This window comes from Phyllobates terribilis, unplaced genomic scaffold (genome assembly GCF_046119375.1).
Source record: "Phyllobates terribilis strain yellow unplaced genomic scaffold, ASM4611937v1 Scaffold_7__3_contigs__length_470593459, whole genome shotgun sequence".
Classification (NCBI taxonomy): Eukaryota; Metazoa; Chordata; class Amphibia; order Anura; family Dendrobatidae; genus Phyllobates; species Phyllobates terribilis.
The window spans coordinates 185,814,489-185,836,070 of record NW_027362767.1 but is presented as its reverse complement, the minus strand read 5'-3'; the positions used below and the strand labels follow the sequence as shown (position 1 = coordinate 185,836,070).

The 21,582-nt window shown below is 45.8% G+C and overlaps 1 protein-coding gene across 1 annotated transcript in view; it reads right to left on the bottom strand.

The window, feature by feature from the left end:
- Window positions 1-1,327: 1,327 nt before the first annotated feature.
- LOC141154118 (uncharacterized) overlaps window positions 1,328-21,582 on the bottom strand; it is a 264,105-nt gene continuing 243,850 nt past the window's right edge. The window contains exon 15 of the mRNA XM_073639591.1: window positions 1,328-6,643. Within this exon, the coding sequence (XP_073495692.1) occupies window positions 4,962-6,643 (1,682 nt within the window). The 3' untranslated portion in view covers window positions 1,328-4,961. The remainder of the gene's footprint in view (window positions 6,644-21,582) is intronic.

Here is a 21,582-nt window from a genome sequence, read left to right as displayed (position 1 = left end):
AAAAAGGTCCCTTAGTCTGTTTCAGTAGGCTCCACAATCATGGGGAAAACTGCTGACTTGTTGTCCAGACGGCAGTCACTGACACACTCCACAAGGAGGATGAGCCACAAAAGGTCATTGCTAAAGAAGCTGGCTGTTCACAGAGTGCGGTATCCAAGCATATTAATGGAAAGTTGAGTGAAAGGAAAAAGTGTGGTAGGAAAAGGTGCACAAGAAACCGGGATAACCGCAGCCTTGAAAGGATTGTTAAGAAAAGGCCATTCAAAAATTTGGGGGAGATTCACAAGGAGTGGACTGCTGCTGGAGTCATTGCTTCAAGAGCCACCACACACAGACGTATCCAGGACATGGGCTACAAGTGTCGCATTCCTTGTGTCACTCATGACCAATAGACAACGCCAGAAGCGTCTTACCTTGGCCAAGGAGAAGAAGACCTGGACTGTTCTCAGTGGTCCAAGGTGTTGTTTCCAGATGAAAGTAAATTTTGCATTTCATTTGGATCAAGGTCCCAGAGTCTGGAGGGAGAGTGGAGAGGCCACAATCCAAGCTGCTGGAGGTCTAGTGTGAAGTCTCCACCATCAGTGATGGTTTGGGGGCCATGTCATCTGCTGGTGGAGGTCCACTGTGTTTTATCAAGACCAAAGTCAGCGCAGCCGTCTACCAGGACATTTTACAGCACTTCATGCTTCCCTCTGCCGACAAGCTTTATGGAGATGGAAATGTCATTCTCCACACGGCCAAAAGTACCAATACCTGGTTTACACACAACAGGATCACTGTGCTTGATTGGCAGCAAACTGGCCTGACCTTAACCCCATAGAGGATCTATTATAGAGAATCTATGGGGTATTGTCAAGAGGAAGATGAGAGACCCCAGACCCAACAATGCAAACAAGCTGAAGGCGGCTATCAAAGCCACTGGGGCTTCCATAACACCTCAGCAGGGCCACAGGCTGATCCCTCCATGCCACAGGCTGATCCCTCCATGCCACGGGCTGATCCCTCCATGCCACATTGCCGCATTGATGCAGTAATTGATGCAAAAGGAGCCCGACCAAGTATTGAGGTATTTACTGAACAGACATTTCAGATTTTAAAAACATTTTTCAAGCTGTTATAAAGTATTCTAATTTACTGAGATAATGACTTTTGTGTTTTCATTGGCTGTAAGCCATAATCATCAATATTAACAGAAATAAACACTTGAAATAGATCCCTCTGCCTGTAATGACTCTATATAATAGATCCCTCTGTGTGTAATGACTGTATATAATAGATCCCTCTGTGTGTAATGACTCTATATAATAGATCCCTCTGTGTGTAATGACTCTATATAATAGATCCCTCTGTGTGTAATGACTCTATATAATAGATCCCTCTGTGTGTAATGACTATATAATAGATCCCTCTGTGTGTAATGACTCTATATAATAGATCCCTCTGTGTGTAATGACTATATAATAGATCCCTCTGTGTGTAATGACTCTATATAATAGATCCCTCTGTGTGTAATGACTCTATATAATAGATCCCTCTGTGTGTAATGACTATATAATAGTTCCCTCTGTGTGTAATGACTCTATATAATAGATCCCTCTGTGTGTAATGACTCTATATAATAGATCCCTCTGTGTGTAATGACTCTATATAATAGATCCCTCTGTGTGTAATGACTATATAATAGTTCCCTCTGTGTGTAATGACTCTATATAATAGATCCCTCTGTGTGTAATGACTCTATATAATAGATCCCTCTGTGTGTAATGACTCTATATAATAGATCCCTCTGTGTGTAATGACTCTATATAATAGATCCCTCTGTGTGTAATGACTCTATATAATAGATCCCTCTGCGTGTAATGACTCTATATAATAGATCCCTCTGTGTATAATGACTCTATATAATAGATCCCTCTGTGTGTAATGACTCTATATAATAGATCCCTCTGTCTGTAATGACTCTATATAATAGATCCCTCTGTGTGTAATGACTCTATATAATAGATCACTCTGTCTGTAATGACTCTATATAATATAGGAGTTTCACTTTTTATATTGAAGAACTGAAATAAATTAACTTTTTGATGATATTCTAATTTAGTGAGAAGCATCTGTACTATAAATTTCCAGGTAGTCTCCTATTGTCACATTCATATAATCTCGAGGCTTTATGCCAATCACTCTTTAGCATAACTTATTTCTAATCACATTCACAAACCATTGTCAACATTCATTTTCCCAACTATGTAGTTTTACGGTCAATGATGTACTAATGTTCACAACTTACTTGTTGTTTCACAGACAAGTGTAAGTTGGAAACTCTGGCACCACCATTTTGATTCTCTTTGAACAAAACCCGACAGCTGACACCTGCTGGCCGATCCACCAGCAGCAAGTATCAGGCACTGGCTATGTGGAGCCAATGTCTCTAGTGCCACAAAATGCCTGCATGTGTAATATAATTATCTGTATTGCCAGCGATGGTGAGGGCTAAATTCTGTGCTGTTATCATTCCATCCACACGTTGTTACCCAATCCCTTACTGAAGGACTGTGCATGTTTGCCCAAACCAGGTAGTTGTGCACGATCCCTCAGAGAGGGTAGGAGGTGCTTCTGTAGTTGTAGTTTTGAGGAGGAAGATGTAGCATCATGGAGTGCCCTGTGCAAGGGACAGAAGTGTGTCCTCTTCAAGGACAAGCTGCACAAGACCGGGTCTCAGTCCCGAGAGCACAGAGACTTCCAGGGTCCATGCTAAACTGAAAGACTGCTCAGTCTTTATGACTGGCAGAAAAGTGCTTTTTCCTAGGAGCTCAGCAGTGCATAGAATCAGGAACTCTGCTGCAAGAGAAAGTAGGTGTTTACCACAGGATTAAAGATGCCTGCTCTCTGGAAGGCTACACAACCTCACAGCAGAGAATCTGAACCCTCACCATGCAGGTCTGTCCAAAACCCTGTATGTGAAATGTGTAGAAGCTTCTGGAACTGTTTGCAGTACTCCAGTAAAATGTACAAACTAGTTATTACACTGTCTCAAGTTGATTATGCCCTGCTGCACCATTCCTTCTTCAACTCCCCTGGGAGCCAGCACTGATTGGGAAGGGTTAATCATCTAGCACTGCTCATCACCACCTAACTCCCAGGGTTCTTCATCAGTGCCTGGCCATACCAGGCCGAACATCCCAATTGGCATCACAAACCTTTTTATTATTTTACTATTAACCCCCACAATTGACAAAGGCTGTCGCGTGCCTCCGGTCGGACCATACCAGCACTCGGACCACTGTGCACCAGGACCGTGACCGCAGCGGCCCAGCCGGGGTGGCAAAACTACATGATCTCAGACACATATGTTTGACAGAGAAAAACATACCTTAAAAGCTGCCCGTGACCGAGCAGTGCTGGACACTAGTTGGACAGGCATGTCTCCAGAGGCAGCCCTGGATTGGCACACTGATTGTGCTTGTGTAGGCAGAGATCTGTCAATCCAGGGCAGAAGCTGCTGTCAACCCACCTGCCCGACTAGTCTCCAGCACGGCTTAGTCCTCGGCAGCTTTTAAGGTTTTTCTCTGAGGTTCAGATCCCACCAAGGACAATATCTGCTTGGAATTTGCATTTTCTCCCCGTGTTTGCGTGGGTTTCCTTCAGGTTCTCTGGTTTCCTCCCACACTCCAAAGACATCCTGATAGGGAATGTAGACTGTGAGCCCCAATGGGGACAGCGATGATGATGTCTGTAAAGCGCTGTGGAATTAATAGCGTTAAATAAATGCCGCTACATTGGGCAGCATGCATCAGCTGTCAGGTTCTCTTTCAGTCACTGTGCATTCAAAACATTGGGAGGTCCTTCTATCAGATTCCGTAAGGTGTGATAAAATATGGCAATATTTCCCTTTTTTACAGGAACTTTTTCTTCCTGTAGTACTGGGACCAGTTCCTGGACCTTTTGGAGCCTGCCAAATCTAGTCTGTCTATCATATTATTCATTCTTTCCCAATCAAATATTGTAGAGCAATTGAAGGCAACTAGTTCAAGCCCTGTTCACCCTGATTGCTGGAAGGTGTGCTTTATGAAATGTCTTATATGACCTGTAAGAGCACTCTAGTGAGTGTTGGTGGTAGTAGAAAAATAATATAATTTTGTAATAAATTATAATGACTTACTAAATCTGTCCAAATTTTAGACAATGAAAACTTAAACCCTGATTCATTAAAGTGCAATTCACTTAGAAAAGTCACACATTTTTGGGGGCAACACAGAGTTGTGCAGAAATATAGCAACATTTGGCATTTCTGTGCCAGTTTCACCCAATTCTGTTAAACTGGGCAGAGGAGGTGCGGCTGGCTCATCTAATTCATTTCATTCAATTCAGCCCTCAACTGCAGTACGATTTGTGAGGAGGAGCACGAAGGTGCACACTACTTGCCTGCGCATGTTAAAAGCTTTTGACTCCAGCACGCCCCTTCATCAAGAACGGCATGAACATCGCTGGTCTTGAAGAATTGGAGCCTAAGACTGGACAGTCTTAAAATGTGCCAAATTTACCAAAGTCGCTCATGCTAGATGAATGTAGTGCACTTTAGGCTGTCTATTCTAAGTTCACACCATCCATTTCCTGACTTACAACTTACTTTTAACTAAGTTTCAACAGTTTTCGGCACAGTTTTGGCTCACAGGATCGCAGTTTGAGCCACACTCTTTCTCCAACCTCCCCCCCCCCTCATTTACCATGTTAGAAAACATCTTACAAACTGCAAACCATGAACGACAGTTGTTGGAACAAATTAAGGCAGATTTCTTAGTAAATCGGCCCCAGAACGTTCTTCACACTCAACAGTCCGATATGTACAGTAAACCTATTACTGGCAGGAAAGCTTTGTACAGCAGAATTGTGCGCATCTTGATCTCTGTACAATCTTTTCTTTGGAAGAAACATTTTCTACTTTACAGAATAAAAAGACCATTTTACACGAAAGATTCCTCCACCAAACGGTCGCGTTCCTTTGTCTTCCTGGAGTCTTCTGTACCCTGGAAATTACAGTTCTCTGTTCTATTCTGGGCCAGATGACTTTCCGCAGTCACCTCTTGGGAACTACTTGAAGACTTGACATCAGTATGCTTGAAATAGTCCCTCACAGTATTCTTGACAGAAGATGGTAATGTTATGCGAATACTTTGGCTGAAGGAGGTTATGGTCTTATTTTGCCTTTTATTTTGTGCATTGACTCTGGTGGTCTCTTCTGTTTGTAGATCATTTAATTTCCGCTCACTTTTTATGCCCTCATTTTCTATAGCAACTGCAGAAATGTCCTGGGATGTCTTATTAGATGTTGACTCATTTGTAGAGCCCCTGTTTAGAACATTTTTGAGTTGTGTCGATCCACAAGACTTCTCCACTTCTGGATGTTGCTTTCTACATATGGAATGTAGTATGAGCGGAGTGTTTTGACCATAAAACACAGTCTGCGGAATCTGGAAATTTGGACTTTGGGAAATGTAACTGTTATAATCGATGTCTGGATTTTGGTCAGTTCTACTTTTTACTGGCATGATCTTTGGAGACATGAAGAAAGTGACTTTTGCACGCTGGAGACCCTCATCATTGGAAGACTCATGCCTTCTGATTTCAATGTGCTTGACAGAAGTTTCCTTGTTCATGCAATGACTATCTCCAGGGCCATCTTCAGCTCTGAAATCATTAAGTCTTGATTCTTTTACAATTTCCTTGCCTTGTGCTTGGAGGTGAAAATTCTGTTTTGAGTCTTTATCTAAGCATTCTCTTTGAATGTCACTGTGAACGGGGACTTGGTGATTGGCCCTATCAGCCTCTCTTACTGTACAATCCCTTTCCCACTGCATTTCCCAAGAATCAAGATCACAAGAATTGCCACCGAAGAGAGTAGTCATAGGTATGTGCCACTCTCTCAGTTTTTTTCTGGTGATTTCTGGAGAGAGTGTGTGCAGTCTGGCTGAAGTGCCAAACATAAAAGGAAGAGAGGAGACATCATTGGGACTGAATACGGGGGACTCGGAGCAATAAGAGAAAGCACTATCCAAGGAACTCAAGGAGGAGACGGAGGGAGAAGTGGTAGTAGAGGAGAGGCTTGAAAAGCTTGACCTGCTAGAACTATTCATCTTTTGTAGATTTCTTTCCTTCATTATTGTACATGCCCGAGATGACCTCCAGACGGCGTGTGGAGGGTTTTTCGTACAGCTAAATTCTTCATTTATTAATTTCTGACTCTCCAGCTGCAGTTGCTTCAACTGATTTATGTAATCAATGTGATTGTGTGTCATGGTGGCATCACAGCTAGACTGGCGAGCAACTGGTTCATGGTTTTGGACAGGATGTTTAGAGCTGAGACAGACACTTGGTTCTGAGGAGCATCTGTCTCTGGATGGACTTAGGAAGCAGGCGGTACCAGAACCAATTAATTGATCATTGTTGTAGCAATCCAGCATGTCCATCTTTGTTTTGCTCTGGTAGCAGGCTGCTATTTCACTAAACAGATCCCAATCTTCTTTCTCCTCTAATAGCAAAGACTCATCAAACATATCCTCTTCATCGTTCAATAAATTTGTATTGGACTTGTCCAGGTCTGACGATGCAAATTCAAGTTCATCTGAGGAATCTTGTCCATGGATACCTGGAGAATTGTGGAAAAGCTGTGCCGTAAATAATCATTGTATGCAAAAACAAAGACATTCATTGCCAAATAATGTGAACTGGAAAATCCTTACATTTCACAACATAAAGTAATGGTCTGTAATTCAACATCACTTTGTTACTTTTGTCATTTAAACAGGTTCACAATTCTGCACTGATTTATCTATTAATACAGCGTAGCTTTATAAAGAGATTTCACATAGACATAAAGTGTAAAGATTGCATACTGGTCACCTGCAGCCGCTACTAAAGGAACAAGGGAATTAATATTACTAGTTTATCAATTTAATAGGATGAGACAACCCTTTTAAGTACAATGTATTATGCAGTAAGCTGTCAAGCTTCCACTAGTGATGACCACAGGCTGCAATTGTCAAAAGGAATGGGTTCTTGCTCCCCCATCTGAGAGCAGCCTGATTCCAGCGATTTGTCACTTACTAGGCTGGTTGCTGTAGTTTTGATAAGTCTACTGTCATGTCCTGTTGAGCTGTGTATAACCCCACCAACACCACTGATTGGCAGCTTTCTGTGTACACCATAGGCAGAAATCTGCCAATCAGTGGTGGGGGCACAGAGCTCATGTATATGAAGGACTACCTGGCAGTAGGTTTCCTAATCATCTAGAGATGTTCTGCTGATAAAACAGTGAGCGAACGTGCTTGGAACTCGCCTGAGCATCACAGTGCTCGACAAGCTCGCCGAGTATTTCCGGGTTGCTCGGACGGGAACCTGGGTCCCCTCCCTGCATGCTTGGCGCTCTTTAGAGAGCCAATGAACATGCAGGGTTTGCTTGCCACGCACTGTAATGCCGTAGCCATGATGGTTGTGGGCATTACAGTGATTGGCTGGCCGCACAGCGTCATCAGGTCTATATCAGACTGGGCGACGCTATGCTCATCACAGTGTACCCCGGAATCAGGCAGAGTAGGGAGAGCTACTGCTGAGTCAGGGAGAGATTTGCTTGTTCAGAGTTAGTATAGGTATTCCACAACATATATCTATATATCCATCTGTACTAGCAGTCCTTCTGAGGACTAATCCAGGAGCATATTTTCAGTGGTGAAGGTGATAGCAGGAGTTAGGCAGGCAGTGTATGTGGCAGACTGCAGTGCATATAGTGCAAGAGGGTCCATAGCACGTTTCTTCTGCTGCTGCTGTTGTTACAGATATTTGTAGACATAGCCCCATACATCAGAGGCCAGTGGAAATTTTCTTTATCTTAATGCTGGTTATTTTCTTAATAAGCAATCCAGAGAACACCATTTTTCTGCTCCATTTGGGTGTTAGCACTGCAGAATACAGCCAGATCTGTTCCATATTTCAGCGATAAAAATCCAGAAATTTGAACATAACCTGGAAAATATTGGCGCCTCCTTTTCCATTCTGTTGCAGTGTGTCGGTCAAGCTATTCACAATCGGTCTCTGTGTAGAATAATATTAATGTAGAATAATATTTACAGGCCTACTATTAAAAAACATTATTCCCTGTCAGACATATCACATATAACAGTGTTCCAAAATCAGCCATTTCTGCCTTCCATTTAGTTGCAGTGTGTCGGTCAAGCTATTCACACTAGCTCTCTGTGAAGAATAATATTAGTAACTTACAGGCCTACTATTTAAACCGTGGATCTCTGCCACACATATCACATATAACAGTGTTCCAAAATCAGCCATTTCTACCTCCCATTTCGTTGCAGTGTGTCGGTCAAGCTATTCACACTAGGTCTCTGTGTAGAATAATATTAGTAAAGTACAGGCCTGCTATTTAAACCGTGGATCTCTGCCACACATATCACATATAACAGTGTTCCAAAATCAGCCATTTCTGCCTTCCATTTCATTGCAGTGTGTCAGTCAAGCTATTCACACTAGGTCTCTGAAGAACAATATTAGTAAATTACAGGCCTGCTATTTAAAACCTTTATTCTCTGTCAGACGTATCAAATATAACTGCATTCCAAAATCAGCCATTTCTAGTGAACGTGGAAAATATTGTCCTCCATTTAAAATGGGCAAGGTGCATGGCAAGGGATGGGGAAGTGGACGTGATGGTGATGGCGCACGCAGAGGCTGAGGCCGTGGGCAAGCTAAAATTGTGCCATAACAAACACCCACATCTTGTCGCCCGACCTTCCTGTCCCAATTGCTAAGGGACTGCAGCACACCACTTTTGAACCCAGAGCAATGTCAAAAGGTTCTTGGTTGGATAGCAGATAATGCTTCCAGTCACTTTGCCACCACCACTAACATCCTGTCTTCAACACGGTTAAGTCTCAGTAGCCATGATTCTGGATCGCATGTTCCTCAACCTGATCCTCCTTCCTCCCACCATGCCAAGTGCCTGGAGACACCTGATCCGACACTTGGACACTCAGAAGAGCTGTTCACTTTTCCATTTGTAGATTCGGGCCTCTCGTCTGGCCAGCTTCAAGCTAGTCAAGAGGAGAATGCATGTAGCGATGCCCAAATATTTGAGCAGCCACGGTCACACAAGTCAACGGTGAGAAAGTGCAATTACTGTCGCAAGAGGTGGATGATGATGATGATGAGACACAATTGCCAGAAAGTCAGGAGGAGGACCAGGGAGCTGAAGTAGAAGATGAGGTGGTGGATGATATAGTAACTGACCCAACCAGGCAGGGGGACATGCAGAGTGAGGACAGCAGAAAGAAGCAGTGTGGTGGTGGCAAAAACAAGGCGGGAAAGCGTTCCCTGTAACACCAACACGACGGAAGTTGCCAGTTCAACTGTTAGGTCATCCTGAGTCTGGTTATTTTTTAAACACTCTGCACAGATAACCCCAAAAAGGCCATTTGCACCGCCTGCCAGGCCAGCATCTGCACGGGTAGCAAAATTAGCAGCATGCCCACCACCAGCATGATCAGTCACATGGCAGCAAAACACCCTACTAAGTGGGCCGAACCCCAGGGTCCAGAAACCACTGCTTCTTCCGCTATTGTGCGTGCATGCCAATTCCCTGTCCATGGCGCATGCGAAGATGCCTCCCGCCCTGCATGTGTCATTGCACACTCTCAACAAGCACCATCAGCAAGCACATCCAGGTCCTTGTCCCAGGACAGCGTTCAGTTGTCCCTACCCCATTTCTTGGAACACAAGCGCAAATACGCAGCCAATGCCCCACAGGCCACCCTACTAAATTCACACATTTCGCAACTGCTTTTGCTCAAAATGTTGCCTTTTAGGCTCGTGGAGACGGAAGCTTTCGCAACCTGATGGCGGTGGCTGTCCCTCGGTACTCGGTCCCCAGCCGCCACTATTTCTAACGGTGTGCCGTCCCCGCATTACATGAGCACGTGTCCCACAACATTAGCGGTGCCCTTAACAATGCAGTTACTGAGAAAGTCCACCTAACCACGGATACGTGGACAAGTGCTTGTGGGCTGGGACGGTACATCTTGCTGACGGCACACTGCATTAATACAGTGGAAGCCGGGACCCAGTCGGACCCTGGGACGGAAAACGTCCTCCCGACACCGAGGATTGCAGGCCCTGGGTCAATCAGGGTTGACCCCACATTCTACAGCTCCTGCACCACCTCCTCTTCAGCCTCCATCTCTGAAATGACCACATCAGTCAGAAGATGGAAGCACTGCAGCACTGCCGCGGCCAAGCGGCAACAGGCTGTGCTGAAGCTAACATGCTTAGGTGACAAACCGCACACTGCTGAAGAGTTGTGGACAGCTCTGAAATAGCAGGCAGATCTGTGGCTCACACAACTCAACCTACAGCCAGGCATGGTCGTGTGTGACAATGGCCGGAACCTGGTGGCGGCTCTGAAGCGAGGCGAGCTCACACACGTACCATGCCTGGACCATGTGCTTAACCTGGTGGTTCAGTGGTTTCTCAAAACCTACCCAGATCTGTCACATCTGCATGTAAAAGTACGCCACGTGTGTGCCCATTTTAGAAAGTCTGGTACAGCTTTCGCTGCCCTTGCCGTGCTTCAGCAACGTTTGCAGCTTCCAGCTCACCGACTGTTGTGTGATGTCCCCATGCATTGGAACTCTACATTACAGATGTTGAAAAGGATTTGTGAGCAGAAGAGGGCAGTTGTTGACTACCAACATCAACACGGCCATCAGTATTCAGGTTAGACTCCACACATAAGACCTCAGGAGTGGACATGGATGTCAGACATCTGTACCATACTCCAAAACTTTGAGGAGTGCACCAAGATGGTGAGCGGTGATGACGCCATAATTAGCATCACCATCCCGCTTCTCTGTCTTCTGAAACGCTCTATGCTCACAATTAAAGAGGATGCATTACAGGCGAAGCACGATGAAATGGACCAAGGAACCATACAGGGTGATTCCACACAGCCCAGTCTCATCTCATCCCAACGTGGATTGGGTGACAATGAGGAGGAGGAGGAAGAGCAGGAGTTAGTTTACTGCGCTATAGACGGTACTACCTGCACAACTGTCATACCGTCTGTTCAGCGTGGATGGCCTGAGGACAGGGAGGAGCAGGAAGAGGAGGAGGATGAGGAGGAGAGCATGGTCAGTCGTCCTCTTGGTGAGGACACGGAAGTCTTGTCTCTTTGCAGTCTGGCACACATGGCTGAGTTTATGTTACGCTGCCTTTCCCGTGACCCTCGCGTTGTCCAAATTTTGGGTGACGGTCATTACTGGTTGGTGACACTTCTAGACCCAAGCTACAAAGAGAACTTTCTGTCACTTATTCCCTTGCCAGACAGGCCTAATAAAATGGGGTAGTACCAGAATGCCCTTGTTGTTTTCACAGTTCGTTGGACAACCAAGGAGTACAGGCGAGAGGCACAAATGTAATCCAGCAGAGGCAGGGGAACACTGTCAAAGTTCTGGGACAGTTTTCTCACACCCTCCCATCGCACAGGCTTTGAGGCGCGGGGTACTCTCCCAAGGAAGGAAAAGTTTCGTAAAATGCTGAGGAAGTACCTTGCCGACAGTACCAACGTCCTCTGTGATTCGTCTGTGCCTTATAATTATTGGGTATCCAAGCTGGGCACATGGCATGAACTGGCTCTCTACGCCTTGGAGGTCCTAGCCTACTCTGCCACTAGCATTTTGTCAGAGGGGGTTTTTAGTGCCGCTGGTGGAATTATAACCGATATGTTCATCTGTAGCGCCCCGAGGGTTCGGTTGCTACAGGGGTATTGCACCTTAACCAGAGGTGTGATATTCCACTCCCGGGTAAGGATGGAGTGTGGATTAGGGCTCAGTTAGCTGCACATACACACTCCCCATTTCCGGGGGACAGCTCGATGGTGCTCCCATATAATTGCAGGCACAACTGACCATGTCACTGGCTGGAGTGGGGAGGGGGGGAGAGAACCCAGTGGTGTGGGAGCAGAAGGGGACGGTTTCTGGAGCATAGGAAGGAGCTCATTGGGTGCAGGTCACCTGAGCTCAGACACAGAGAAGTGGATAAAAGGTGGTTGCCATCTTGAGTAGTAGTTGAGTCGAGTTGAGAGAGAGAAGTAGTTCAGCCAGAGAGAGCTGACAGGGAGCTGTGGCTCAGCCTGAGCTCAGCTCCACGAGGCAGGCCTAGAGAGAAGGCCGGGGCCAGAGAGGAGAAGAGGAAATGGAGAAGGAAAGAAGGAGAAGAGACAGAGGAGTGGAAGGGCTCCAGAAACAAGAAGGCAGAAGGGACCCTAAGAGAGCAGAACGGACAGCAACCGTTGCAAACCCGCGTCATATCGGGTGAAGGGTCATGCTGTGGAAGGGTACCGGATTCCCAAGTTGGTGGAGGTAAATCATCCCTCAGCCAAGAACCGGAGGTCGTGATCATTTATTGGTGCGACCCCCCGCTAAACCTGCTAGGAAGGCACCATATAGGATAGCGGGAAGTGAAGGCCAACGCTTACCCGACACGGTCCGTGGTAGCTGGACAGAAGTTTGGTCACTGGTGGGGCACGAGAGGCCAGAGAAAGGACAGAAGGGGGTCCTGTGCCATACTCCTGAATTGCCTGGGGGTTGACCGAGCCCCTCACCTGGTGGACACAGCACGGCTTGGGAAGTCATTGCTGACAGAAGTGACTTGGATATCAACTGTGAGTAAAAGACCCTGGACTGCACCATTGGACTCTGTGTGATTTATGCTGCGCCTGAACCATTACCCCCAGCATCCACCTACATTGCCCTGAGGCTACACTCTTCCCGTGGGGAGTTATCCTACCCCTGTGCTGCACCCCAACACCAGCCTCAGCGGTCTGCCCTGCAGCGGCGGTTATCCCTGACCGCAATCCACGGGTGGCGTAGTCGAACATTCAAAACGCTGATAAATAGACTGCCACAATTTGGTCTGACCACCCTGAGCCACGGGATCGGGTTGCCACTACTACCCCCAGAATAGTACAGAAGCCCGGTTCTGGGTACCCCACGGCCCAGGGGGCGAGTCACATCCGCCTGTCAACTGAAAATGCTGACAGGCTGACTCTTATAAAAATGAACAAGGGCTGGATTGGGCCAGACTTCTCAACAACACCCAATGATAGCAGCGTAGCATAAACTCAAATACAGTGTCTTGTTTTTGGGAGGTCTAACTCTATTCACATGCATCTCTGTATTGACACCCAGACATGGGTATAAGCTTCCTGATTTTGTCTATTTGCTCTTGTCCTCCTCATCCTCCACCACCATATCACCACAATATCTACCATATCTACGTCTCTTGCAAGGGGCATTGGAGTTCCTCCAAATTTTTGGCAGCCGTTGCATTCACTGCATAAGCAAACAGTATGGGAGACCCACTTCCTAAAAATGGGAACATTGTTTTCAGGAGTCCCTCCGACCTCTACGTCTCTTGCAAGGGACATTGGAGTTCCTCAAAGTTTTTGTCAGCTGTTGCATTAACTGCATAGGCAAACAGTATGGGAGACCCACTCCTTTCTAACAGGAACATGTCATTACTGTGGCCCAGCTCTACGTGTCTTTAAATTGTTATTGGGGTATTTCCTAAATTTTGGCAGCTGTTGGACTCACTGCATACGCTATAACTGTATAGCAGACCCCCTTCTTTCTAATGGGAACATGTTGTTACTTTGGCTCAGCTCTGTGTCTTTAAATTGGTATTTGGGTTTTTCCAAAATTTTTGCAGCCCTTGCAGTCACTGCATGGGCATTACCAATATAGGAGACCCACTCTTTAATAATGGAAACATTTTTTTTACTGAGACCCTCCTCTATGCCTCTTCAAAGGGGTATTGGGATGCGTCCAAATTTTTGGCAGCCCTTGCAGTCACTGCATACACAATAACAGTATAGGAGACCCACTCTTTAATAATGGGAACTACAAAACTTAGCCGACTGCTAGCCCTTTAAGAATAGTAAGGGCCGCCTGATGGCTCTATAAAAATAGTTTTGTGACTTTCAGAGTCCCTCCTTCATAAATGAAACAGGATGTGTCTGATGATGTCTCACACACCACATGGCCAGATAAGGTAGTAAAATGTTAAACTGACACTTCATGGTGAATGCATTTGTCACGGTTGAAAGCAATGCAAAAGTGCAAAAACACATCAAAAACGCTACGTGTGAACATAGCCCAAGGTGTGAAGGAGCATTTTTGTTTTTGGTTATTTATTTTGCCTTATATACAAGTCATTACCCTGGAAAGGATGTTCCTTAACATATTTCCCAGGAAAATCCATTTTGGTTTTGTTTTTGTATGTTTTATTGTGAGTCCGTAAAAGTGGCGTAATACCTCTGACAACATTGTTGACAGCAGTGACCTGGGAGTCAGAGATGCTTCCAGGGGTCTTCCCCATGCTGTTCCCATGTCATTTGAGCACTGTCCCCATCGATTTGGACAATTTTTAGGCCCTCTGCAGACCGCCGGGGGGGCCGCCTGAAAAATGCTCGAGTTTCCCATAGGCTTACATTGGGCTCATTACTCGGACCGAGCACTCGAGCATTTTAATTTGCTCGACCCGAGCAATGAGTACAGGAGAATTTTAGTGCTCGCTCATCACTAATCAAGACTACAGCAAGCAGCCCATGGTGACACATTGCTGGAATCAGGGTCTCTGCCCCTACATTATGATGATCTCCGATTAGATGGTAAAAATCTGATGACTGATTCCCTTTAAATCTATGTCTATACAGAGCTTTTGGAACTCTGCATGAAAAAACAGAGTTTAACATGCTAAAAAGATATATTGAAGAGAATCTGTCAGCAGGTTTTTGCTATTTAATTTGAGAGCAACATAATATAGTGCAAGTGAGCCTTATTCCAGTGATGTGTCACTCACTGGCCTGTGTCTTGCAGTTTAAATACAATCAGTGTTTTATCAACAGGAGATTATCTCTTCGGGACTAGGTGTCACGTGCACAGCAGTCAGGCTAATCTGTGTAACCCTGCCCAATGATTGGCATCTTCCAGACAGTGTACACAGGGACCTGCCAATTAGCTATACACAGCCCAGCATTCTGAGATCAGCTAGATCTACAACAGAGAGATAAGAATGGGGGCGCAATAGTGCTGTTACCCAGGCAAACAAAATCAATAAATGAAAATATGCTTACCTTGCGGTGTTGTGTCATGCACAACTCATATATTAAGCGTAAGAGAGGGCTGCTGGAGACACCAAACCATGGTGGTTAGCAATGTAGAAGAACGATGGAAGGTGTTAGTAGTTCCGTGCTCCTCCGTAAAAGCAGATTATACAGACGCGTTTCGTGGACTCTTGCTTTAGCTATGCACTTGATGAAGTGGACGGGACGTCCACGAAACGCGTCTGTTTTTAGCTTGTCAAAAGAATAAATTTACAACACAAGTACTGGATTCTGTATCATCTGCTTTTATGGAGGAGCGCGGAATTACTGACACTTTCCATCGTTCTTCTAGATCTACAACAGATAAAACAGTGATTCTATCAAAAGTGCACAAACCAGACCATTAAGTGACACAGAGCTGGAATCAGGCCTCTGTCAGTATTTTATGCTTCATAATCTGGGGGCAGAATAAAATACTGGCAGAGGCCTGATTCCAGCGCTGTGTCACTTACCTAATATGTATTATTAGAATGCTTGTAGAAGATCTTCTTCCAGTATTCATAGGCTATGTTCACACATCATGGTTTTTTCAATCAGTTTTCTTATGCAAATTTTCAGCTGCCTTTTGCAGTACCAGCAAAGTCTATGAGAAACCAGAATTCTCTGTTCACACATCTTGCTTTTCTTTTCAGGATTTTGTGCCTTGCATGTTTTTTTGGAAAATGGAGCATGTCACTTTTTTCAGCGTTTTTCACCCATAGGAAGTAATGGGTGGTGGAAAAAACGCATCAAAAACGTATCAAAATTTGTATCAGCGTTTTTTCAGCGTTTTTGATGCCAAAATAGAATGGGTTTCTTTTTTTTTACAGAACTTTATGTACATGCATAAAAAGAGACAGAAGGACAGTAAAAAAAAATGCTGAAAAAACGCACTAAAAATGCACAAAAACTGCAAGAAAAATCCTGGACAAAATGCCCTTGAAGATTTGAGGATCAGGTTTTGTTGCAGAAAATTGATGCCAAAAAAAACATGATGTGTGAACATAGCCTTAGTGTAGGCTGCTGAACAAAACACCCACTCTGTTCATGAAAAATGAAGCTTCTCTCACACTGCTGGAAAGATCCAAGTGTAGAATGCAAAAAAAGCATCTGGAAGCTTCCATGGGTCAGCCCGGCCCCTGATATGAATCCTATATTATATGTCTGCCCTACGCTTGATGTCTCGTGAGACAACATCCACAAAAAATGGCTTCCTGTGGAGAACTGAAGATAGCCGAGCTGATTAGTTCTGTGGCGCCCCTGAGGGTTCAGTCGCCACAGGGGTACTGCACCTCAGATCGAGGTGTGGTATCTCCTCTTCCAGGTAAGGATGGAGCATCTCTCAGGACACCACTGCACCATTCAACACTACACCACTCCTGTCCTGTAGGGGGGTCTAAATGCACCAGGGTGCTGCCCCGTCCCGGGATAGAGGAGATGGGGGGAACCAAAGATAGGGGGAACCAAGTAGTGCGTGAGGGTGGAGGACACACTTTTAGGAGACACTTATTCTTTCATATTTAATCTACGGCCATCTTAAGTTCAAGGTCTTTGATTGTGATCTTCGTCAGTGATCGTGGTCTTCCTCTCTGATTGCGGACACCCGCCAGAGTTCAGCAAAAGTCTGCAACCGACTAAAGAAACACGGTCCTCGTTCTCTGGCCTTGAGACGAGGAGCAGGTCAGAGTTAACCACTGTCTCTACCCGGTCAAGGTCCTGACCTAAGAAGGCCTGGAGGGGAGCAGAGGAGAAAGGCTCCACAGGCAAAAGGATCCCAGGGGGATACGGACGGAGCGGCCTACGCCACCTGCGTCCCATATTTTGGCCTAGTCAGAGGTATTCCTGCTGCAAGAGGGGTGACCGGCCCCCGATATCTGACTTTGTCACTTCATGTCTCAGTCAGAAAAGCCCGGAGGCTTAGTGGATCCCAGGAGGGATACGGACGGAGCGGAGTCGCCACCTGTAACTCTCTACCTGCATTTATCCAGTGGGACCCGGCCTTACACCTAGTTCTAACTTCACACAGTCAGGAGAAGACTTAGTGGGGAGAACTTACCAAGGAGAGGAACACACACCAGAGGGGTCTCGACAGGTGCTCCTGATCTACCTGGAAAGTGCTGGACCCCCTTCCTGGTGGCCGCAGTACGCCGTGAGGAGCAGAGGGAAGCTTTGCGGCTAAAGTTCATCTGAATGTGAGTAAAAACCCTGGATGACTTCACACCCCGCTTCAGCTCGTTATTTCCTGCGTGGCACTGCACCCACCATCTTCCCTCACACTGCCCTGAGGCCTGCTCCGCCTGCGGGGAGCCGTCCCATCTTAGCTGCCCATAACACCGGCCTCAGTGGACTGTAGCAGCGCTGGTGTCCATCACCGGAAACCGTAGGTGGCGTAGTCGGAAAATACCACTCAACCCTGAAAGCCCTTTAAATCTTTTATGTAACCGCCCTGGGCACGGACCGGGCCTGGGCCACGACTGCCTCCCCCGCTACCCCCTACACCGACCTTGCCCCGAGTAACCCCATCTCCCAGGGAGGGCTGAGAGCGTCACAGTTCCATGTCGCCCAGGTTAAAGGGGTTGTTAACTTTTAGTTAAAGGCAACCTGTCAAGTCCCTTAAATTGCCATTATTATCTTTCACAGCCCTATTCCCGTATTTTATCAAATCCTTACTGTCCAAAAACTCTCTTGACATCTAGGGGAAAATCACTTTTTTTTTAGCAATGCTCAGCGTATGAAAATTAGTAAGGACTAGTCTGGTGGCGATTCTTTTCCCCCAGACTAGTCTGGCAGGCTCTGTATTTATGCCCCCTTGGTGTGACTGACGTCTTCTTCACCTTCACTGTTATATCTTCAGTGTAGGACGTTGCATGCTAGTTTGGATTTTACTGCACTGAAGATATCAATGGGAGAATGAAGAAGATGAGATTACCGGATCTGAGGTCAGACTAGTTTGGAGAAATAGAAGCCACATCGGACCAGTCCTTGCTAATCAGCATTCACAAAGTGGTGGTATATAAGTAATTTAGCCATACACATAAGAGGGTTTTGGGACAGTAAGGATGTAATTAGAATACAGGAATAGGGCTCTGACATTCAACCATGGCTGGAATGGCCATCTGGGAATGCTGGCAAATGCCAGGTGGGCCATTCTGGAAGTGGGCCAGTCAGCCTATAAAAGTTTTAACAGTACCTGTGTCCTCATGATGTGGATACTGATAATAACTGTAGCAAGGTGGAGAGCCTCCTTGCTCCACTGCTTACCCAAACAGGCCGTACTTTCCTTCCACCTGCTGCCTGCAAGGGGCGCTACACAGTGCATGTCACAGACCCATGGAAGCGAGGGTAGGAGCGCATCACGATGCGACATAGGTGCAAAGTGAAGTGAGTATTGGTTTATTTTTTTACCAGGCACAGTCATGGAAATAATACTAGAGGGATGTGCGGCACAATGAGGGCATTTTTATAGGAAGGTACAATGAAAAGGCGAATTATCATAACTAGGCCCGACGGGGGCATTATGACAATATAGAGGCTTGGGGGACAATATTGTAAGGAGATAGCATGGGCCTATAGTCTTTCAAACACCAGGACAAAATTTTAGTCACAGACCTTGTCACAGCCCGGCCTTACAGTTAACAGTGGCAATATAGTGTCCTAGGGATTCCTGACAGGTGCCCTTTAATCAAAGGCTGATAGATGTATAAAATATTGAACAGAGCTGTTACTCACCCTCCTCAGCACCAACTCTGCTGTGCGTACACTTACCCAGTCTTTGTTGATAGGCTGCTGTTGAGCCCAGTGATTGGCTGCAGTGGTCACATGCACTGTTAATGTGATATTACTGCAGCAGATTAATAGCGAAGATGACAGCAGTGGTGGTGGCACAGCACTGAAACCGGGGGGGAGCGAGTAATAATGTCTTTATTATTTTTTACATCTACAAGTCTTTAACAGTGAACATGAACATAGCAGAGAGGAAAGAAGTGTGGACATGAGCTGCCACACAAAATTACCATAACGTACACCAGATAGTGGTGTATATTACAGCGCACAGCTGTGCTGGCCCATGGCCTAGGCTTCTGGCACACAAACAGAATCTGCTGCACTTGCAGTGTGACCAAGAGGAACATCTTACTCCAGTGCGCTTTGTCCTAAGATCAGAGCACTTTACACCGGTCTTAATCAGTCTCCCCCCATTGTTTGAAAATGAGGAGGTCTATCTCCTTATGGGTTGTCTCTGTAGGTTAAGGGTATGTGCACACGTTCAGGTATTGAAGCAGAAATTTGCTGAGCGTTTTGGCCTCTCCCTGGCAGAAAAAAACGAAAGCGGATTTACATGCGTTTTTGACGCGTTTTTACATGCGTTTTTTGAAGCTTTTTTGAGCATCAATGAATGATTTTTGGAGCTAAATAAAGTTGGTGAGACATTGCTTAAACCCTTGGATTACCATAAGAGCTGGGGTGAGTATATTGGTTCATTTAAATGATTTAAGAATGGGTCTGTTGTATTTAAAATAAAGTGGTTACACTGTGTCTGTGTGTTTCTTTATTTTGTTTGGTCATGAAGATGTCTGATTGACACCTTGACATAACCAAACAAAAGAGATGGGTGTCAGCTAGTCCCATTCCCCCAACCTTCATTAGCATTTCTATTCATGTAATTTATGCGACTGTTGTGAGCTGTTTTTTTTAGCCTGGGAAGGTGCCACTAAGGCGCAATTTCCCGGGCCATTAAATAACATCTCACAGCTGGTTCGTTAGCCACTGCATCGCCTGATCAGCACTCAGCAGTGCTTTGGACACAACGTATTTATGTTGCGTCCAAAACGCGAAGTTCTAATGCCGCACTTTTGTTGTCGGTACATGTGAATCCACCGCATATAATGACACTTCAATCGGTCAAAATCTGCAGCGGAGACTGGTGTGTCCGCTACCGAAATTGATACACTGCGGGTGAGTTTGGGTATGTGGCCACGGTCAGGAGCTGCTGCAGGTTTGATGCTGCGTGTATATACAGCGTCAAACCTTCAGCATCCAGATGTTACAGCATCGCGGACATCCCATGGCCGCTATATGTGCATCAGAGGCTGCGAAATCACCTATGGACACGGACATGCAGCGCGTCTTTCAGGACCACAGCATGTCAATTACTCTTGCGGAATCATTAGTCTCCACAACAGAAATTTAACCACTAGAATGTATTGAATGCGGTAAATACGCATGGTTCAGTGAACACATGTGGATTTACCTGCGTTCAATAGAATGCAATGCTTTGGACGCAGAAAAAATTTGCGTCCAAAACATTGCTACGTCTGAATTATGGGCACAGAGCCTAAAATAAAAAAAAATGGCGTGGGCCCCTGCGTCATTTTCAGAACCAGCAGAGGGAAAGACGACCAATGGGGGCTAATATTAGCAGCTGTGGAAGGGGCCATTAGCCAACAATGTTCCATGGCTGTTAATATCAGCTCACAGCTGTTTGTTTAGCCTTTACTGGCTACATTACAGTGGGACCCCAGAAATTTTTTTACGTGGGGTCCCCCTAGACAGCTGCAGGCTGTTACTAATAGCCAGGGAAGGAGCCATGGATACTAGCCCCCTTCATGGCTATTAATATCACCCCTCAGCAGTCCCAGAAATGGCGCATCCATAAGATGCGCCAAATCTGGCGTTTAGCCTCGCTCTTCCACACTGCCCTGTAGCGGTAGCAGGGGGTAATGGGGTCGAGTTTCACGTCAGCCTTGTATTGGCGGCTGACATGAGACGCCCCCATTACTAACCGTGTGGTTAAATGGTCGCCTCTTTTTCAATAAAAGACACGGCCAGAGTAAAATATTTTAATGAAATAAAACAAACACGGTTCAAAATTTTTTTTTATTACACACCTCCGTGAAGTCCTCGATCCGAAAAAAACATAAAAAAGCAAACAACAATATTCCTCACCTGTCCGCCGTCAACGACGTAGTCCACGATCAGCGGTGAGTGTCCAACGACGATCTGTATCGCTTCTACAACAGTGACATCAGCCATCACTGATGTCACTGCTGTAGAATACAGCACTGTATACTGACAGGGGTGTAAAATCACCCCCTGTCAGTATACAGTGCTACAGAGAGTCACTGGGGTTCATCAGCTGTAGATCAGATGATGAACCCTGGTAAGCTAGAGATCGTGGGGACATTCTTGTGAATGTTCCCAGGCTAAGCATCAGCTGATCGGTCTTGAGACCGATCAGCTGATTACTGGTTTCAGCAATCACCTGATGGTCGCATGACCATCATGCATCATGTGATCGCTGACATCACCAATCAGCTGATGGTCACGTGACCATCAGGTGATCAGTGACATCACCGCAGGTCCTGTAAGTACACTGCAGGGCG